At 40.7% G+C, this 22,567-nt stretch overlaps 1 protein-coding gene across 1 annotated transcript; it reads right to left on the reverse strand.

The window, feature by feature from the left end:
• Positions 1–1,725: 1,725 nt before the first annotated feature.
• On the reverse strand, positions 1,726–21,345 carry ranbp9 (RAN binding protein 9). Its single transcript, XM_080476538.1, has 14 exons — positions 20,676–21,345; positions 18,287–18,398; positions 16,838–16,890; positions 13,411–13,578; positions 11,928–11,950; positions 8,647–8,831; positions 7,115–7,227; positions 6,161–6,269; positions 5,635–5,789; positions 5,294–5,444; positions 4,350–4,471; positions 3,461–3,612; positions 2,594–2,705; positions 1,726–2,153 (listed from the first exon to the last, which is right to left on the reverse strand). The coding sequence occupies exons 1-14, from the start codon at positions 20,890–20,892 to the stop codon at positions 2,023–2,025; spliced, it is 1,803 nt and encodes a 600-aa protein (XP_080332664.1). The 5' UTR covers positions 20,893–21,345; the 3' UTR covers positions 1,726–2,022.
• Between the last annotated feature and the right edge of the window lie 1,222 nt (positions 21,346–22,567).

A 22,567-nucleotide genomic window follows, 5' to 3' on the forward strand; every position in this document is an offset into this window, starting at 1 on the left:
TGAAAGTTCAGTTCTGTTAAGAAAAGCCCCACTTGAACCTTTAAATGTTAATGACTTACTTGGTTTTCAGTAACTCGTGCTCGATTTACCAGAAAACAATTGTTTTCATTGTTGAAAGGTTTCTTCTGCACTTTTTATTCCCCCCCCCCACCACCACATTGTTGGGTTGAGCATCAATACTTCAAATTGCAGTACGACTTTAACTCCGCTGTCGAGCTTGCTCAAAGGCCGACTTCACTCCAGCTCCATAATATGGTCCGAGTTCAAGTCTGAACACTCGAGTCCATCCAGAATAGAGGCACGGGGGGGAGAAGGGGGTGGGGGTCTGGTTACGGCACCAAACCAACAAGGATGAACTGAGAGACATTATTCTGGCTCCTGAGTTCTGTGTGAAATAAAGATTAGCATAGACAGTGTTACAAAAATAAAGATTAACAAAGTTTCAATGTTTGCATCAAACTCGCTGCGCCGGTGGGAGTTTTTCGTTTCGTGCTTTTTCCCGTTTTGTTTTTTTCCTTTTCTTGTTTTGTTCCTGGAGGGAGGGGGATATTAACAAATAAAATGGGATCAGAGTTCACTGCAAGGTTCCTACGGTTTTCAGTCCGAAGAATTTGTTCTGCTTCGACGTAGTAACAGCAGCAAAATTTACTACACGTCTAATTCAACGTCCCCAGCTCCGTTTCAGGACAGACGTCGCACACGTTTCATCGGTGTAGGAACCCTGGCGCCACCAAACAGGAAACAGAAACATTTGTACAGGCTAGATTACAACCAGCACACTCCAGGGGTCACTAGTATCGATAGAAAAACATTAAAAGGACCCCCCTCCCCCCCTCCCCACATTGACTTCCTTTCATTTGATAACTAAATAACTTGCTCTATTGATATAACTCCATTTGGTTAAATTCATATACAAACGTTAACATGTACACACGCTCTTCACTGGTATCGGTGAAACTGGGAACTTTTATTGTAGTAAGTCGGTGGAACTCGCTCTTGCTGGCGCTCAACAAATATGTGAATGCATGTAACAATAATTAATGATAATTAGAATATTTATTAATAATAATTATCTTCTGCACCATGCCTTGTAAACCTGGGGGGGAAAACAAAATTATAATAATAAAATAAAGAGCCAAGTAAACACCCCCCACCCCCGCCCCACAATTTACCCAAGGAAAACAAAAACTGAACAGAAGATTAAAAACAGGGAACGTTGAGTCAAGACTGCACATTTTCTCTGGTTTTCTTCCCCAGTCCACATGCGTCACAGAGATCCTGGCTGATGTTTAGGTGGGGGGTGGGGGGCGTGGGTGTGGGGTCAGGTTGTCTGGAACGGAGCCTCACGTCGGCCAGGCTCGGACCATTTCATTCCCGTCTTCAGCATCAGCCTGCTGTTCCATTATGTGCAAGTTGCACTTATGCCTGGCAAGTCAGGTTTACAGGGACCACGTTGAAGGGTGGTCAGACACCATGCCCCCCCCCCTCCCCGCCCCATACTTTTCCATTTGTTTGACCAGGGCTGGAGGGTTTTGTTTTTTGCCGGTCTGCCGACCCTGGTTTCATGCTCCAGGTAATCAGGAGCTCAGTATTTATTGTGAGTCCAAACGAGTATTTTCATGACAGTTCTTGGCGGCCCCTCCCACCTGTCAGACCAATGCAGATAAGCCCTGGTGGGTCGTGGGGGGGGGGGGGGTTTAGAAGAAGAGCAGGAGCAACCGAGGTGGAGGAAAATTTCTTATTTTACGATGGAAAAGTAGGCGTCGGATATATGTGGCTGCACTCTGAAGATCAGTCCAGAAATGGTTCCCGGTCCTCAGCGGTGTCTGTTTCAATTGGTAAACGCGGAACAAGAAGCGAGTGAGATGGTTAACTTTCTATCACTTTGAGCGCTGGAATATCACCTCAGCTAATACGACGACACTGACTGGGGCAACAGAAGGAGACATTTCTGGACCGCCCCTCAGAGTACGAGTGTGTGTTTGTGTGAGTGGGTGTGGGTGTGTATGCGTACACACAGGGCTAGTGCAGGTAATCGTCCACAGAAGCAAAGGCGCAGGAGCCGCTGCCAGTTCGAGCCATGATGGCGAGGCACTGGGCAGCCTGACCCACAGCTTGGGCCAAGGGGGGCTGCTTGGGCAGGTTGTGAGTCTCTGGAGAGGAAGAGGAAAGCAAACACAGAATTAGGTTTAATCCATTCCAGAGTTTTCCTTTCAAAACTTCACATAAGCAGTGAAAATTTAGTCCTTTTCTCTTTCCTGTAAAACTTTCAATTGTTAGATAATGCAACAAAAATTCATTTACATTTATAAGGGATGCACAATAAGAAAACAATTTGTCCTACAAGAAAAGGGTTAAAATAATGCGTGTCAGCAGATTTAGTGCCATTGACTACTAAAAATGTTGATTAAGCCTGAAACACAAACCAAGAGGAAAATCTAATTGATCTCATTGTCTTTCCAAATCAGGCTCCAGTTTAATCAATATCTGATGAAACAAATCTTTTGTTGTGTTAACATCTAGTTTTGATGGATAACTTTACTTTGAACAAATTAACATCAAAGCCCTGATTTCTCCCCAACCGCTGACCCACCTAATATTGCACTGTTGAGAGTAGAGCACACCGGTTCTCTCTGAATAGCGTCCAGCTGGTAGCCGACCGGGCTGCTCCAGGGGTCCGAGTAGGCCAGCAGGCTGAATGCATCCTGCAGCAGGAGACAGTTGGACTCTCATCAGACCACAGCACAACACTTCAGATTTTTTTTACACAAAACTGCATCATCAGTCTGTCTTTGGCATTACGCTTCGCTCAGTCACCCAGCTGACACGATTCCCACTACAATCAGACAACGAAGAAAAGTTGGTATCTAGGGGGCGCATGGCTCATTTTGTACAGGTGGCCAGCTGTCAGTTAGAAGTTTGTGAGTTTGACTCCCCCATTTTGCTCCCTCCATATGTTGAAGTGTCCTTAAACAAGACTCTAAAGAGTGTGGGCAAACCGTTTTAAAAACGTGAAGTGAAAAAAAGGATTATTGTATTTCCAGTTTAATTAGGGGTTTTTTATTCGCAAAAATCTTTATTAGTTTAATTAAATTAACTCGAGCTTTGTTTACATGCTCTATTTTTGTGGACCTTATTCAGTTCATGCTGATTGAGGAGTCAGATTGTCCCATTTGCATGAATAGATTGATCAGATGTGTGGATCAGGCCATTCAGCCAGGGGTTATGCAAACAAAGCTCCAGCAGTGGTACTCAATCTGATGTGTCCTTTACATGGACTCTGGTGAGATTGGAAGGTGTGGCTTGATCAGAGTTTTATTTACACCAGTTCAATCTGCTCAGATTCAAGCATTCCCATGAGGCCATTTTAACTTGATCAATGTTTAATCATGAAAACCGTAGCTCGTGGAAGCCTGAAATGCTAATATGACTTAAATCCAGTGGTTTTTTTTAATGTTACCTTGAGCATCTTCTTGTTGGCAGAGTTCTTGCCGCACTCACGGCGGAGGTGTTCACTCATGCTCTGGAGCTCCCTGCCAAAATGGATCATTCTCTCGATGGCTGCCTGGCTCCCACCACACAGCTGCCTCTTGGACTGAGCCGACTCCACCTCTGCAAGTAGAACCAGCACGTCGTTACAAAATGGCTCAAAACGTTGAGACATATACAGTGCCGGATGTTCATTTTCTTTCTGGCACATGAAACTGAGCTACCGTAATATCCATGCAAGTCATTTGACTGGCTGTATCAAAATACACTGGTGTACCATCTAGGGCCACTAGAGGGCACTGTGTGACAACAGAATGCTGCTATATTACTACTGGAAAACAGGCATTACTACCAAGCAAAATGCCATCAAAAAGAAAGTTGCAAAGCAGAATTAAAACTTAAACTTCTAAAATATGTGGTGGTAAATAGAGACGTAGAGCCAGAACAAAGTTGGGAAGGTTTGTTTTTGTCATCATGGGAACAGTTTTCTCTGGTGTTTCCCAGTCCCTCACAAAATTTGCCAAAGAAGGCAAAAATTGTGGGCTCAAAGCCCGACAGCCAGAGCAGAAGGAACAAATTGACACGTGTTCTGGAGCAGCAAGGCCAAGATTTATCAACAGTGCAGTCATGTCTGGTATATGTCACATTTATGGTTCCATACCCAGTGTGAGGCATACATTTTTTTCCGTCTTCATGGCATATTTTCCAACAGGTGATTTATAATCTAGAAAATACAGTACAATCCAGAGATTCCCCTTCAAACTCCTGAAACACTCATAGCAGCTGCTACAGTAGGCCTTAACTGGGGCAGTGATGTACAAAAGCATAACAGGGCAAAACGTAACAGTGGCTCCACCCACCCATTTCTGCATCACAGTCATCGGGCTCTGTGGCATGTTTGGAGGAGCCGTTGAGGAAACCATTGGAAGAGGACTCTGTGACTCCATTAGTGAAGTGGTCAACCTCCATATCCACGTCGTTACTGGGGAAAGACGAGAGGGAAATGGAATTGAGTGATGGGAAAACAAGATTTGCAGTCAATGTGTGTAACACAAACTTTTATTTAACCTTATAATCCCTGAAACTGGCTTTGCTGAAAGACATCTGGTTTCACACTTTGGCCAGTACAATTCATGTAAAACATAAGTATAACGTATACGTGGTCTTGTTATTGCATCCGTCCAGCATTTAAGGACCGCATGAGACCACCTCAATTGTACACAGACCTCTGTGATGGGACATTGGAGGATTTTGTAAGAGAAAAATAATAAGTCAAGTTCTCTGGTGATCTTCAGGCAAACTAGAGATGTGTGCCCTCACGTGCATGAAATAATCACACTGCAGGAATTCAACAATAAGACAAGTGTTCGTTCTCGTGGGCTGAAAATTCCACAATTGACTGCAGGACCAACAGCTGATATGAAGACAAACTTTGTTCTATTACTATATTTGATTTCCAGTAGCTATGCTGAGCATAAATCCTAAGAGAAACTGATAACATTAGATGACCAACTGGCTAATAATTCAACAGCGATGTTATTCATACAAATAAGGAACTAAATGTACTTTTGAATAATTCAAGAAAAACTGAATTATCCAACTTTATTTTCTTCTCCACAACTCTATTCTTTCCCCTCTCATCACTCAGAGTGAAGTAAAAAGGTTTCCGTAAAATTAATAGCTGACATCATTACCAGTCTTTCCACCCACACACACACACACACACACACACACACAGCAGTACAATTTGCATGTCGGTTCAGGATGACACTGTTGAGCATTTGTAAGAGATTTTCCTGGGTACCTGGTTATGGGCTGTTGGCTGCAACTCCCATTGAGACTAACATCAGATGCTGGCAGAATGGAACCAGAGCCTGGAGGACAGGGCTTATGACTGTGAGGGGAGCTGTGGCTCTTATTAGATGTCACACCATTACAGCAGTTGCTGTCCAACCCTGCAAAGTGACACAAAATAGGAAATTCCTTGACAGCCACACTATAGCAACATTTTATTTTCCTTGTGCAGATTCCAAATATAAAACCTGTTTGTGTGAATGAGAAGGCACGTTTGTGTCGAGTTGATGCAGCTCAATCAGATATAGGGCAAACACTGAAACTGTTGTGAATGGCACAGCTGGGGCGTACCTGTGACGTAGGGCTGGGAGCTGCTGGCTTTGTGGCTGGGGCTGCTGAATTGCCGGGGGGAGCCGGGGTAACTGTCCTGAGACTTTGGGCTGCGACCTCCCAAACACCTCACTTCACTGTCTGTCCCATTTACCATCTCTATGAACTGTCTCACCCTGAGGACACAAGTGGCAAAATGTCAAAAATATAGTGAGGAGAAGCAAAAAAAAAATAAAACATGCAAAGACAAAATAGGCGAATTAATCCACAAATAAAATAACTAGTTGGGAAAATGACTCTAAAATGCAATATAAAATAACAATAACCTTGATTCTTTTTTTTTTTTTTTTTTTTAGATATTTGGTTAAAAAGAAAAAAGAACAATTTTCACTTTTGTATCCATACTGGTAGTGTGATTTCATTATTAAGACAGATTGGACCCGGGAACATGCAGCAAGAAGACAGCAGTTTACACCGGTTACATCATGTCCTCATTAGTGAGATGGATGAGGGAATTCGTCTGCAGTTTGTGACTCCCCAGTCTTACTTGAGCATAAAAAGAAGGTTTGGGTTCCTTTCCAGGAGGTTTGGGTAGAGCTGCTGGGTGGTCTCAATGGCTTCGCCCATTCTTCCTGACAACACCAGCTTCTGGATTTCTGCAAACCGACAGCACAAATATTGATGAGAAATACTCCTAGTAAGTTATTTAACATCATTTCTGTGAGATACTTTAATATTGAATAAGGTTTTAAATTCAGTTTCTGAAATTAAGTAAAAAAAAAAAGACATCTGTTAAATTGTATAAATACCATGAACACACATGACTCAAAATGCAACGCATCAGTCGCTTTCCCTTTGCTTTACATAGTTTTCTATGCAGTCTTCAGTCTTGAGTGTCCTCTGCCTATTACTCCGGATTCATCCCACAACTAAGCAGAACTCTACATAAGTCACAGTTTTGCTTTGGTGTAGTACGCCACTTATTTCTCCAGGTCAGGATAAATACGGTCTTTCTTCAGTTCCTCCTAAACACAGCACATGTAAGCAGACTAGAAGCAATGCTGCCTGAACTTGCGCAGCAAGATGGTTAAGCATTTATCTTTTGAATAGCGCCGGCCAATTTAAACATGCTTGGTAGCATTTGGGAAATTTGGTCTCACTGAATTGACATAATGACATACACCTGAAAAAGTTTCACGCTCCTCATCATAGGTTGTTGCAAGTGATAAATCCCAGTGTCAAAGAAAAAACAAAATCAGCTGTGCCCCTTATGTGTATTAGAAAACAATTGCAGTGTGTCATTTCATGCAGCGAGTATACAAGAAACCAACATACATTGTGACTTCAGACTCTCTCTGAACTTGAAACTCAGGACACATACTGTTCATATTGGCTCAAATTTAGACTGCAGCCGGAGTTCATACACAACAAAAATGATAGGCTCCCATTTTTAAAATCAATCACAAACAAAAAAAAAATAAAAATACACAGGAAAACTCACTCTGTCGGTTTTTGATAGAGGCCAGCTCCTCATGCACAGCCTGATCAGTGGATTTGGCAAAGGCTTCAGCTGTGGCACAGTAACTGTGGTGCACCAAATAAGAAGCCACCATTCTAATAAGACAAGAAAAACAACAGCTAGTAAGAGGCTGCAGCAGGTGAAATTACATCCAATTACAATCTCAGCTGGTCATATACCCATCACACAAAAGCAGACTTTAAAACATTTGTGTGTGTGTGTTTTTTTTTTTTTTTGGACAACAAAACTAATTTCATCAGGCATGCATCCAATTATGCAAAAACGTGAGGAACACAGATATTGGTTGTATAGTTGAAAGGTGATGGAAGAAAATCTATACAGCTCATAAAGATTTGTATACAAACTAAATCATAATTTAAATTTACAGTTTTGCTTTTTTTTTTTTCCCCCCAATGAGAAGATCTGCTTAAGCCATACTTAAGACATGAGCAACTTCCTTCACATTATATTGTTTAGCTGCTTCTGCCCAAAATGAACAAATTATTAACATGTTGGTGGTAAACTTTTGGTCTCCTAAAAGAGTCTTCACCCGAACCCTTGAGTTCATAAATAAGAACTCTTATCTTTGGTAATAAAGTTGTTTAATCTTGAAATTATGTCAAAAACTATGCGAGTTTACGAAGGCTGATGAGAGTTTCTGAATGTGTGCACCACTGCGTTTAGGTTTGGGATTAGCAGATTAGAGAGGATGACGCCATTGAATCTTTATTGTTACTTTGATGATTGCTTTATAAAACAAGAGCAGTATTTTCTCATTTTAGTCTCGACTCCTCATTTCTTCCCTAACATGAACTAGTACGGTTGTATAAATGCTGTATATAGAAAATTCAGTAAGAAACCTTTTGTCACCTGATCACTCCATTACTTTTACTTTTAAAAAAGGGACCATCAGGGTATAACCGCTCTGGTGTGAGCTTAAAGACTTCCTGTTTTCATCTCAAGCTGTGAGGAGCCTTTTCCATATACAGGCGATGGCTCCTTTCAACCCCACCCTCTACTCCAAATCCCCATCAAATGGAGATTAAATCCATTCAGGACAAGTAATCATAGCAACAGAGAGCTAATCCCATCAGGGCATGGCATAAAGAGAAACCCAGTTCCACAGCTTTTACTTCTGGATCATGGCTTTGATGAGGAAGTAGTCCATCTGGGTGTTGATCCTCTTCATGTTCATGTCCTGCCTACAATATTCAGCACTTTCAATATTCTTTATGCTCAACTTCAGTACGTACAAGATGAACCCTGAACTTAAAGTCAGTGAACTAAAGAACAAAATGTAGGAAGACGCAGGAAATTTGCATTACAAATTTCAAATTATTAGTAGATAAAAGCAAACTAAAATGTAACTGTTGATCGATTGAATGTCTGAAACGTGGCTCAAACAAAAATAATGAGCCAGATCAAAATTGCTTGAATTCAGATCCAAACCTCACCATGTGCAATTAGAATATACAGGTTTATACAGGAATAATTCTGTTTCCAAATCCTCTTACTTCTGGATCATTGACTGCCACTCGCCCTCGCGCTCTCCAATCGGAAAGCGGTCAATTTGGGCCTGAATCTTCGTTCTCCATTCTCGCATGTAATCCTCAATGTCGAAGACGAATGGGTGTTGGCCGAAGTTTGCATCGACCACTTCCCCTGGAGTCTGAAGGCCCACGGTCGGGTACAAGTTAGGCTGCAGAACAGGCAGAGAGGCAGAGTTAAGGAAGGCGATGGAGGAAACCAAGCTTGGAATGTAATCTGGACAATGAATCAAAACAGGAAATAACGGGCGCAAACAGGAAAACAGAGATCCCCAAGAAACAAACTTCAATCTCCAATTACCTTGTTAAAAACGTATATGTACCAGACAACAACACTTTGAAAACAAAATTGCTGATTTGTGGGCCAACATGGCACCTTTAACTGAAAAAGCCAGGGTTCAAGCTCCCGTGACTTCAACAGGACATTACGTAAGCTTTCTATCGCACCATTAGACCTGAAGGCATCTCTCAACCTGACCGATGTCAGGATTTGGTCATCACAGCTAATGATTTGGTGAGTGTAACATTAGCTACTAAAATCTCAGACTCTAAATCAATTTGTTCCAACTTTGGCACTCCACCTTACGATCTATTGTTTTAACATAATACTATTACGACACTTTCCTCACTTACAGATGCACAAAGCTCAAATGTTCAATCAGGCTTGTTTACAACTAGATATGTAGAGTCAAGTAAAATGAAAATATGGAGGTTTTATGGTGAAGACAGAACATGCAATGTGATTATCTAAAGTCTCTTTTAGTGAAAAGATTAACTAGGCTAGCAAGACAATGAAACATCTTTATCTTTTTTATGTCCCTACTTCTGTACTGAAATGTTGCTGCTTTGTTGTGGTCTTGACAGCGCCTGATGAGCTTCATGAGTAAAAGTCAAATCACAACACCTCTCATCTCGTTCACTAGTGGATGCCTACTTCTATACTCGATGCTGTGGCTCCAACTTATCTACAAACCTCTCGTTGACTTATCAGGATCACTGGGGGAAAAACACACTCCGATCTGGGTCAAAGGTAAAAATATATGTATGTTTGTTTTCTGTGTTTTTGAAAGCTTTAGGGAATCAACAGGGTTGTATGGCACACCACGATGCACTCAATTCAAGTCAACTTTATGTTTACTGTTTAATTACAATTAATTCTTGATTGAACAGTCGGTGATGGACATTACAAATGTATTCGGACACTCTTGCAGAAAGCTACATTTCAAAACAGAAAAACTAGGTAGTACGAATGTGACACAATTTAGTGACCTGCTTATGTTATCGTGCAAGTTGTTGACATGGTGTATGTCAAAAGGTTACGAGCCTGTCAGTTCTGTGGCGATATACTGGTAGAGAACGTTCAGTTGTTTTAGTCCCTGGTGTTGATGATGACGTGGGCAATGACAGGGTGAGAAGATAAACAGACATACGAGTGATGACTGATTTAAGGGTACACTGATGAAACTACAGTAACAGAATGGTGTAACAGTTCTAAAGTGGGCTGAAAAGAGGCATTAGAACTGCGTTGTGCTCGGATTAGCACAAGTGTCCAAAAACTGAAATTTCAAAATCCGCCTTCCACAATTCAACGATTCAGTTGCCATACAATGAAGTAGGGCAGGAATTAAGGTTCAGAGGCAGTGTTATAGAGAAAAGAAGAAAGGGTTTAGTTGGGAATAAAGGATAATGATACTTCAGCGCAACAAAACACATTTAAATTAGAGTGAAGATTAGGTGAATGAAAGGGGAATAAATATACTTGTAGTCCCTATTAGAACGGTACCACAAAGCTGTGTGTGTGTGTCGTCGGCTTTGTCATGGTCGAATAACCAGAAAGGTCAGCTATGCTGAGGTGACGCACTTCATAGCACAACTCTGGAGGAACATGAATGTCTGGCTCACAGCCAAGTCTGTTTTGCTGCTCAATGGATTGTTATTGTGGTAAAGACTCATGTTCTTGTCCCTTAAAAACAGCTGGCTGAGCAAGTGGGAGGGGAGAAGAAGAAGAAAAAATGGTGTTTACCCTTTTATTTCAACTTGTTTAAGACGAGCATGATTCCCATAAAAAAAACAGTTTGTGTGAGAATTGATCATGTAATAAAGCATGAAAGCCAACTAGAATGTGAATGTGGTGATATTCGGTTAAATATGAAATGCTTGTGATGTGATAAACAGAGATGATAATGTATTTTACCAATATTAATTGCTCAGATTTTTAAGGCCGTTACCCTTGTTCATAGGCCCTGATGCAACAGAACAAACCACATCTTCCAGTCCAGGACGTTTTGGATTATGCTTACACATGGTTGCCTTTTACATACTCCAGCTTCGACGTGCATTTTTCACTGAAGTTGTTCCAAGAAAAAGATTTCTGAAAGTGTGGCATCCATGCAGAGTTTCTGAAACCAAACTAAGCCTCCTCAGCAGTGTTCTGTCTAAATAACTAAACACAGCTCCTCCAATTGTCTGCTAATCAATTTTCCAGTTTTTTTAATGCACGTCTTAAATTCATTTGCTAGCAACACATGTCACAATGCACACAAAGTACAATGATCTATTGTTTTGTGCAATGGTAAGACAAAATATCTTACTTTCTTCTAAAAGAGGGTTTTTAAAACATTTATTGGGAAAGTATCAACCTTCACCGACAAAACCTTTTGTCATCTGCACCTGTCTGACTCTCTAACAATTACATGATATACAGACACGGAGCATCTCGCATTGGGCTAACTGATGCCTTCAAATCCAAAGGTGTGTTCACATTTGTCATTTGTCAAAAGATTGCTGTATTGGTTTGGTCCATCCGAGGAACTGAGAATGCTGTACTCAAAAGGCTGATGTGTCCCGTGCAACTGGACAGACTACTTGAAAGTTGAACTAGACCTGCTTTTGAATAAAAAGACAAACCAAATACAGAAGTGCCACCATGGAGGAATTCCTGTAATGGTTTCAAATGTTTGTTCTAACAAAGGATATGGTAATGTGAGCTAAAACACTTTTAAAAAGGGCAGTAATATTTCAGGAATTTCATGAAAAACCTATGTTAGGTTTCAACAAGAAACTCCCCGTTTTAATCATTAAGCTGTGGCAATAATTGTCATCTTAAGAAACCAGCTGGAAAATATCATGTTATTATCAGGACGTTTTGCAAAGAAACAAAAAAAGGATCTCTATAAATAGCCTTGAGTTACTAAGCAATTCATTAGAGAAACTAGAAAACAACAGTGGGGAAAAATGCAGTTACTTACTGGTAAGTCTGTGAAGGCAATACCTACAGACAAAGAAAAAAAATACATTAGTATGAAGGCGAGCAGTCATTTCTATTAATATTCACACCAGGAGGACAGTCTAGCTGAATTGTGTTCATTTTGTCATTCTAGGAAAAATGTTTACTTTGTTGACATGTTTCAGCTACATCTTGCAGCCTTCCTCAGAAATGCATCTACCTGTCGTTACAAAAGAGTCTATAATATAGGGGGACAGTCTGTTTACATATACTGAGGTATAAAGTAAAGATCACATTTTGGCTGCAACGTCATTCATAAATGTAACAAAACAAAAATGCTCATGTCATAGCAGGAGAAATGTACATTAACTGTCGCCACGTCACCAACAACTCAGCTTGTCGTCATTCTTCACACGCGTCAGCCTGTAAAATCTGTTGGAAAATCTCTTTATTCTTATTCAGTAAATTGCACTTTGCATCGGATGATTCTGCTTGTTTGTGAAACAATGGAGGCCTGCACCTGAGCATGGCCTGTTATGTCAGAGTATGGTACTAACAAGTATACTCAGGTCTGAGAGGGTTGTTCCAAAAAAAACAAAAAAAAAAAAAGAGTCCAACATGCCACCTTGAACTTAACTTGTTAATTAATTAGGTATGAAGAAAACGCAGGAGGAGAAGTTAAGCTATTGCTTGGTTACATTGCTTACCAGGGCAAACCTGTGACCGTATTTTGTCTCAGCTGTTTTGTTCGATGAGAACCCTAATTCCTGCTGCAAGCACAACATTGAGCTCTGTTTATTGAGCTTAATGTTCAGAGGCTAAGCCAGGTCTGAGGTTGTGCGAAGTAGAATTGCACATATCAATGAAAAGACACTTCCTAAAATCAAGAGACCAGACCTGGGGAAATGACTTTTGATTTCTTGAAGGCTCCTGTGTGAAACGATGTGCCTCCTGGATTTGGCTCAAATAGTTTGTCAGATCAGACTTCATTTGAGGCAGACCAGGGGATAAGCAATACAGGGAACTATGAAATAACCTGGAAATGGGTCCACAATATGTCTCTGTGTACATTACGTGACGATGAGAAGATATATCCTGTATATTTAGTTTTTTCTCAGACTTTAAGACACAGGAACCTCCTACTATGCGACTCGACAGCCAGTGTCCCAAAATTACTAAATTATTGATTTAATGGGTAATGGTAAGATGGTGGTGGAATAATCTGCTTTAAGCAGATTTAAGGCAGATTATTCCAAATTACTGCATGACTGAGTTTATTTCAAGTTAAAAACATAAAATACTAGCTTTTTAATAAAATCAGAGCGACAAGTAGTCTTTATCTTTAAATGAGCGACTATAATTCTGCTAAATCCTTGTCGTACATGTATATGCTCAGTCCCAAATTGTCCCACTTTTAATTTTGGTCCCCTATAGAGATCAAAGTTTAACATTCCTGCTGTAGACTATGTGCATTGTAATGTTATTTGCGTTGCAGAGGCGCTTACCTAAGCTGTGGCCGTTCTTTGTGTAGAAACAGGTGTTATTGATGAGGTTGACGCAGCAGCCAATCACATCGCCAGTTGTAAACGTAGGTCCATATGGTTGGCCAGTGCCAGATGAGCAGAAGGAGTGCCCGTCGTCTCCGTGGTAACCATATGAGTGTTTGTCCCAGCCTAAGAGGCGTGAATGACAGCGTACGACCATGAGGGTTGAGCAGTGAAAAGATTTGAAAAACGCATCACACAAACGCAAGACATCCAAAAGAAAGGCTGTGAAGAGCAAAACATTCAAACTCAAACGGTTAAGATGTTCAAAAACATTTAAGCTGCTCAGGAAGAGAAGTGCTTCAGCTCTTCCAACAAAATATTAAAAATGTCACTGTGGCATGGAAGTACAACAAAAACTAAAGCTCAGGTTCAACCGATTTCCACAATTTTATCAAGAAAAATGTTCTCTAACTATTAGCATGATGTCTGAGCTGCCTTGTGCAGAGTTCAGAGAAGCACAAGTTCTAAAACACTTGGTTTGTTCTCTTTGAGTCCGACGACAGTGTTAAGGGACAGAATGTGATAAAAAGGGCACCTTATTCCCATTATTTCCATTTCTTGATCAATATTCTTTCGTTGTGCAAATCTATGTTGGGCTATCGATTTGATCAATCATCAGATGTTCCTTGTTTATTTGTTTTAACTGGAGCCTCAACATACCTTAAATCAACTTTTGTTTCATTTCACATCTTGAATCTGTGCAGAAAGCATATGTGCATTTTTTTTTTCCCTCAGAGAGAAAGAGAGGAGGCCTCTACTGCACCACGAACAGCCTTAGGCCTGTTTGAACATTAAAAACCAAGTGGCAGGATCAGGTGAGTTACTGCTGAGCTGCAGAATTAATCCCGCCATTGCCACATTCATCACTGGCACGCGGCACTCAACTCTGCAGCAGTCTGGCAACACTTCTTCCCAATTAGTACATTTTCATTAGCATCTATCAATCAGCTGAGACTGTGCAGTTGACTGTGCAGCCTCCTGTTATCTTTACATGAAGAGCGTGGAGCTCCTGGGTGGGTCCAGCTCTGAAACATGTGGGAGGAGTGTCACAGCTCCTGTTTGGCCTGATAACCTTTAAAATAAGAAGCAGTGATGACGTCTTTCCACACCGTGATGCTACCCTGTCATGGTAAAATACAGGCAGACACAGAGGAGGAAACTGAAATTATGAATGGCACAGTTCAGATCTTTTTTTTTTTTCTCCCTGTGGAATAAAACTGTATCCTTATATTAGGAACTTAACAGGCCATTAATAAAAAAAAATGTTAATGATGAGATGAACATATTTTGCCTATTAGCTTGTGTTATTAGTGTTTGCAGCCTCTTTTGAACATGAAGCCCCTATCATTCATGTGAGAGATGATGAATTAATGCAGTGCAATCACCAAAGAGGTTTTTAGGCACAACTCTACACCTGCAATGATGTATGAATTCAAAGGCTGCCCAAAACTATAAACTTGGTTACTGAACCAGAAAAAAATCTTTAAAATATACTCTTCAGAAAAGGTATCACTTCTGCACAGAGAATAAACCAATACACGAAAACAAGACCAATCCCACAAATTTCCTAAATCACACCAAAAACTATTTGTTTACCAAACAAACCAGAATTTGTAGTCATCAAATTGTGTTTATGGCAAGTTAATCGACGTCATATTTGTGAAAACTTGCGGCATGGATTTCTGGGATATGAAAGATAGAGTTGTGGCAGCTCAAGCAGAAATAACAACATTTGACGGATTCGGTCTGACAAAAAGCCAGACTTTCTCAAAGACAGAGTATTCAAGCCACGAGACTAGTCTTAAATCTTGTGAAACTGATCGTTGATCGTTTTTCCAGTTGCGAATTGAGATCTCGCAAGATCGAGTGTCTAAAGGGGATCTTGTACACACAATGCCTTAAAAATCTTCAGGAGTTTCAGTGATGCTAAGATGTCAACAAACCGGAGGATGTTCCGCGAAATTTAAATGCTGGAAATGGGTGTTTATACTAGTGTAATGACAAATTTCTTTCAGAAAGGTATTGACAACGTATTAGAGATGTACCTCAACAGCTAAAACAGGGCCCTAAATGTTTCTGCTTTACCACGTGGATTCCGATAAGAGTAACTTTAACTTTAGAGTATTTGCTTTTAAAGTTGACGACACAAAGTGAAAAGAGATCTAAATAAATTCCTGAACTTAAACTGAAGATGTTTTCAACATCATATTGGTCTGAATATAGAATGACCACAACTACAACACTTGCGTTTGTTAAAAAGGTTTTTAAGCCCAAATCTGATTTTGAAATGACAATTATTTTCTAAAATAAATCTATTAAAAACACATGGAATTAAACAACTTTTAGAATTTGAAACTCAATATCAAGACACAGGCACGCACGCACTATGCTGAACTTCTCTGAGGAATAGCCCGAGGAAACTGTAGACAGACGATGAAGCTGTATCCAACACCTGAGATCTGCTGCCACAATGATCCATGCTCTCATGCGCCGGTTCAGCCTGCTCGTCCCAAAGCTCCGATATCACGTCATCCCTGATGCCATCGAAGGCATCTGGCATGCAGCATTTTAAAACCTTTGAGCAACAACGTCCAGTCCCTGGAGCTGGCTCGTCACCCCACCGGGATGGTCACCAAGTTCATTGGGTGTACCTGACATTTAGCTGGCTCAGTCAGGGGTTCAAAGACTGCTTCAAACACCAAAAACATCCGCTTGTTTCTGAAGCCACCCTGCAGTTGTGTACAGAACTCACTAAAAGCTTAATATGATACCCGCAATGTAAGATGATCCTACTTTTTCAGACCGATTTCAAAGAAAATAAGGACTTCTATACAGACAAATGCAGTACTCCGTCCAGATCTCTGGTTGAATGCATCATGCTGAAAACAAAACGTACTGATGCCACATTGTTTTCATTTTAGTCTATTCTGTTTTATTTACTCCATATATACCATTCAATTAGGTAGTAGCATAAACAAATTACAGACTTGAAATTACAATATAGAATTTTGATAATGCAATTTAGAGAAAAATCAATCATATGGTTAAAAAGGTTAAAACGTAGGATTGTTTCAATCAAACCACATAAATTTTTCCATTTCTGAAGATGAAACCAGCAGAAATCCTGTATTTAAACTTTTTTGAACTAAGACAGCACAATGACATGCACTCAATCACCGGTAGAAGTTTGTCCGAAGCCTGGTTATACCCGTTTGTAATTGTCCCACGGGCAAAATGACACTCTCAAACATACAACACAAGAGAGTTCTGATAATACACAGAAGATGCAGACTGTGTCAGACGCCAGCAGACAAAATTCTTCTCACCACACCCAAACACAGCGCTAACAAACATTGTAAAGTGATCAAATATTGTGTTGTCTTACCAGGGAGTCTGTTCATGTTCACACCCTGAGCCGAGAGACCGATGCCCATGTACCTGTGGGTAAAAAAAAAAAGAAACTGATCACATTGCCTGTCGCAATGTCTCCAATTTATCAAGCAAAAAATATCGGCTTTTGAAGTGAATCGATCCGCGCTGCCGTTACAAGAGCGCTTACATTTTAACTAAACAAAATGTTGTATCTTGTGCCACTATTGTTGTCAAGCTGAATTTCTATAGTTTTGTTTACTTCACCACACATTTGCAGCTTTTCAATTGACACGGGCGAGCATAACAAAGCGAAAAAGTTAAACAGTCTATGAACAAACAATCCATCATCGTTTGTTAAAGAGGGTCCACTCATTAAAAACAAGCGCTGAAGTCATGCAACTTGTGACTCGTTCATCGTAAAATGAGGCCTTTTACAAAATTAAACTATGAATTGGATTATGATTTGCCCCCAAGCCCCATGAAGATTTGATGTTTGCTTACGTTTACTCAACTTTGTAGTGTGGTCTTGTGAGAAAGGTTTCCAAACAAACAGGGTATTTGTACTAAATTTGACTAAGCGTAATGGATGACAATTTCATTGAGTGTGATCCGCAAATTCGAATACCAGTTATTAAAAAAAAAAAAAACATCTTAAATCAGCTTTGAACACAGTGGTCCAAGTGACTAAACAAACTCAATAAACTCGCTTGGAAAGAGCATCCTATTCAAGAGATAATGAAGAGTACTCCTGGAGGTTACAAGTGAGGTATCATGATGCACGTTGGTCCTGAACAACAAGCAACTAAAATGAGATTCAAAACGATGGCGGATTACATTGCGTGTAAATCCAGATTAGAGTCATCAGTTCCATGGACTTTATACTTTCAATACCCCGCCACCTCAAGAAAAACACGAGCATCTCATTAGTGATGATAATTGAGTTTGAAGGCTATTTATATGATTGATGACTGCAACAGTCTCCCTGAGGATTACAATTATAATACACCAGAAAAAATCTTCAGTAGTTCTTCCTGTTTTTTTTTTTTAACACCTTCAGGGATTTTAACCATAGAGTGCGTTTGTGATCAGGACCATTGATGTCAATTTGAATGTTAACACCGATACATCAACATGGATCACATGCAATCATGGTGATGATCCATTTCGATGCTTTCTTTTACAGCTACAGCAAGTCACTGCAGCTCAAACTGTAGGCTGGGCTAGTTTTGTTTTTTGTTGGATCCCAACCCAAATCCCTCATACTCATGAAGACTTAACCGAATGCACCACCGGGGGGATACATTTACTATGTAGCCTATCAATTTAATGATACAAAACAATACAGTACAGCACACTTCTGCAATGGAGTTATTGGCTAAACTGCCCTCTGACACTGCCTCCTTTACCTAGGTGACGTTTATCGAGTTTGTGCTGAAACTGAAGCTTTGTGCTGTGCTCTTACCCATCTCGGCCTTTACTGATGATCTTCACCTCAAAGTAGTACACGCCACAGGCAGCTGGGATCGGGTGTGTGGCCCGTACAGATGCCGCATCTTTAGGGGTTTTGCCATGACCTTGAGGTAGGGTGGGGGGAAGAAAAAAAAAAAAAAGAGAGAGAGTGATACTAACCAAAGATTATGGATCTTTATATCATCAGAAATGGGAGAAAAGTGCTGAGCATGAGGACAGAGAGAAACATTCATGCAGCTCCTTATGCTGATGACCTTGTAACTAACTTTGATTTTCAATACACTTAAGTAGATAATACCAGAGAACACAACGAGGAGAGATCCTGTCTCCAAACTTTTAAATCAAAAAGTAACATCAGTCATACTAAGGAGGTAATTATTTTCACTTAAAGAACACTATTACGGCCAATTCACATCAAATCCCATCTGAAATGTTGAATCATAGAGGCTATGCAAAGACACTTGACATAGAAGACAACCCTCTGGCAAATCATGAAAACAATAATGTCATATATTCAAATGTATTTCACTGTCATTTGTCAGATTTTACTGGAATCGGTTATGTTAAATATGGCTTATCTCCTTGATGAGTTACACAAAAACAGATACTGACTTATTTTCTATTAAAATCTTAGATGAATTTAAACAAGGAAAGAAAGGATTAGCTCATTTACAAAATACATAGAACTTCATTACTAACACTATAACAAATATCTAAAGGCAAATATAATTGGAAATGCTGAGTAATGCAAAACAGCCCCAATGAAACAAAACAATGTTTGTTTCAAGGTAGAAAGAAATCCCTACAGATTTAAATACAAGGAAGGTGCTTATTAATCCACAACAAATCATTACAGAATAAATTTAAGTAGCATTACTTCGTCAAAAACTGAAACGCAAGAGGCCAGCTATGAAGTGCAGCTTTACAAAGTTTGTATGAGATGTACTCACCAATCAAAAGCAGAATGAGTCATTTCAATAAAAGGATCAAATATTTTTATTGAAATGAGCCTATTTAAATCCAACTTAAACAATGCTGCTGTTGAGAGACTAAAAAAAACAATTCCCAGCTTCTTAAAGCATGCAAGTTGGTTAGGACATGTTTGTTCCCATAAAGATCTGATCAGTTATCATGAAGTACACTTAATTGTTCTGTGTTAATCAATATTCCTAAATTCAGTTTAATTTCTTTTTCTAAGCATTGATGGGTTTAAAACCCAGTATTTCATGGCATCCAAGTACCTTTAATTACTTCAATATGCTGAATGCCCAGAGAGTAGCTACATTAGTTCTGAATCTATCACATATCTTTACATTAAATGATTATGATTTTGAACCAGTGATAATTAAATTGAGCAGTGCAACAATTCTTTCCAGGATCATCATTTACCAGCTGATACTGGGAAGAAAAAGCCTAGATTACCAAGATGACTATCTGAGTCAGACTGGTTAGTACAAAGATACTACAGCTAAATCTGCATCATTTACATTAATCTTAAAACTGGCGTGATAAGAAGGAATTTTGTTTTAGTAGCTTGTGATTAAGTTCAAAAGGCATCTGCACACTCAACTAGGCCAGATTTAGATGAATCTTAAGTACAAAGGCTGAGCATTGTACTTGCAACGAGGAAAAGAGTGCAGAGGGCCAGTCAGACCCAGAAAAATAGAACACACCCAGGAAGCACAGTGACACCTTTTTAACACTCGCTTTTTCTAGAAGGCCTCCAAACCAAAATCCCTCTAGATCAACCTGAACGTCAGAAAAGACACTAAATATCCAAACCCAAGCTGCTACCAACTATCTTTATCTCTCCTGCCATCAATAGCCACTTCACTGGAAGCCATATTCTAGGAGTAGTGAATTATGGTATTCGTGTCTTTCCTCCCATTAAATTGCTTAATAATGCTACGTTAGCCTACCCGAAGGTTGATCTAACCTCAGTCCTTATTTTTATTTTTTTTTAGGCTGACGTTACTCGATCTAATTTGGGGAATCAAATCGAGTCAAGTCAGCCACAGTTTTACTTGATTTTCAGAACTATCATATGTACGAATCGATATATTTGGAAAGGGCAAGCTTGGCATGTTGTTGTCTGAAGGCTTCGGGGAAACAGCTCACGGGGCTGAAAGAAACACTGGATAACACGGGAGCAAGGGGAGCTAACAAGCTATTAGGTCAATTTTGGCTGTGGATACACCTCGCCAGCTGGTCGGGTTGCAAGATGTCCTCTGCCTTGTTGTTGATGAAGCGACTAGCCTAGCCTACTTTGTTTTTAGCCACAACGGCAGCTGGCTTTGATCCGTTGGCCATGGGAGCTAGGCTAACGCCTAGCCTCGGCGAATAGAAGTGAACTAGACTCGAGTTGTGAGTGTTTGTCATACCTTTATAGTGAACACGGAGGTTGTTCTGAGACAGCCCGATGTAGCTGAACTTGTCCTTCGGGCTCCAGGACCGAGGGAGCGGCGTCTCGTTTTCGTTAACGGCTGGATAGAGACGTCGTAGTCGCTGGTTGAGCTCCTTTTCCTGCTCGTTCAGAGCCGAGTCTCCGTGGACAACAACCGACATCAGAAACCCGCAGCCCGACGACTGTCCAGACATGACCAACGACACAAGTTTTTTTGGGGTGGGGGTGGGGGGGTGGCTTGTCAACAACAAGCCAAAGCCACTGGTGTCCGTCAGTGTCTGGGCTTTTTGGGAGAGTTTAGCAAAGCTAGCTAGCAGGCTAGGCTAACTGGCTGAGAAGCAGCCAGCGCTGGTTACCCGAGCGGTTAGCCTGGCTGCTAACGCGCTAAGCTCGGTCAGCGAAGGCGAAGCGCTCGGTGAAATGGCTCAGGTTGACATTAGCTGACACAATTCCATAAATAGAGACACGAGCGGGGACGCTATTCGTCGCACAGGATCCGAGGGATGTAGCTGAAAGGCAGACGAGCCGGTCGACGCAGAGAGGAAAACTAAGTAGGAGCGTTTGGCCAGACGGTGGGACAAAGTATGATGAGCTCGGCTAGCCTCGATCTTTTGTTTGTTGTCGGAGCTTCATCCGCTGATCTGATTGGCTGAGAGCAGGTCCACTCACTTCCTATGGGACTGTGAATAAACAGAATGAGCAGTGAAAACACAGAAAGTGGACGATCACCTATTGGAAAACGAAGTAATCCGTCACTTTACTGGACGTGAGCAGTCAGATAGGGAATAAATAGATAATCACCATCACATCCTAACCACACATTTTGGGAACTGTTATTCTTCAACTTCTACATTTACATCCAGTGACAGTTATATGTTAGATTCACTGTATCTCCCCTCGTCTCATTTTTCCAGAAGATTTCAATATTTGTGCAATTTACGGTGCAGCTCTGTAGTTTTGCCTCTATCAGAGACATCAATGTAATTCACGCATTTTTCATCACCTCACAACTCAATGATATTGTTTCACCAACATCATCAGTATAACTAAAAGGATCACTGTTGCATCACAAAAAGAGGATGCAGGTTTCATCGTGGGCTAGGTTCGTGGGTTCGTGGTCAAGTGTCATTGCTTGTGTTCACAAAATCGTGATCCCAGTGGGCTGGATCAGGTTCTACCCCTGTGACCACAACTTTGACAAAACTGATGATGAAAATAAGTTGTCCAGCAATTTTTTATTTTTTTTCAAAGAAAAGTTAATCCAATCTTCTATACAGCCTCATCCTGTTCAGGGTCACAGGGTGCTGGAGCCAATCCCAGCCCACTATGGGCGAGGGCAGGATCCACCGAGACAGGTCGCCAGTCCACAGGGCAAACACAGAGAGACAGGCAACCACACACTCACATTCACACCTAAGGGCAAATTAGGTTAACCAATTATCCTCACATGCATGTTTTCTGGACTGTGGGAGGAAACCCACACACACACATGTGGCGAGAACATGCAAACTCCACCCAGACAGGCCCGGCCAGCATTTGAACCAATGGCCTTCTCGCTGTGAGGCGAGAGCCCTAACCATGTTTACCATTGTTTGAAAATGTATTTAAATTATCTGAATAGATGGATTTAGTTGTTTGTTTGTTTGTTTTTTGTCACAGACTTCAAGGGATGTTTGGTGATCGAAAGTTTTCTGTGTGTCTCATATTTTGGCCCCTCAGCTTGTGAAAGCAAACAGAAAATATGTTGTGCTTTTTCGAGCTCAATGAAAGAGCTCACAGCCTACAAAGTAGTTTGAAATTCAAGTGGATGAGGAAGCTAACCTGACTATAAACAAGAAAACAGCTCTGTCTGTAAATCTGACTTAGTAA

This window comes from Lipophrys pholis, assembly GCF_963383615.2.
Source record: "Lipophrys pholis genome assembly, chromosome: 1".
In the NCBI taxonomy this organism is placed as follows: Eukaryota; Metazoa; Chordata; class Actinopteri; order Blenniiformes; family Blenniidae; genus Lipophrys; species Lipophrys pholis.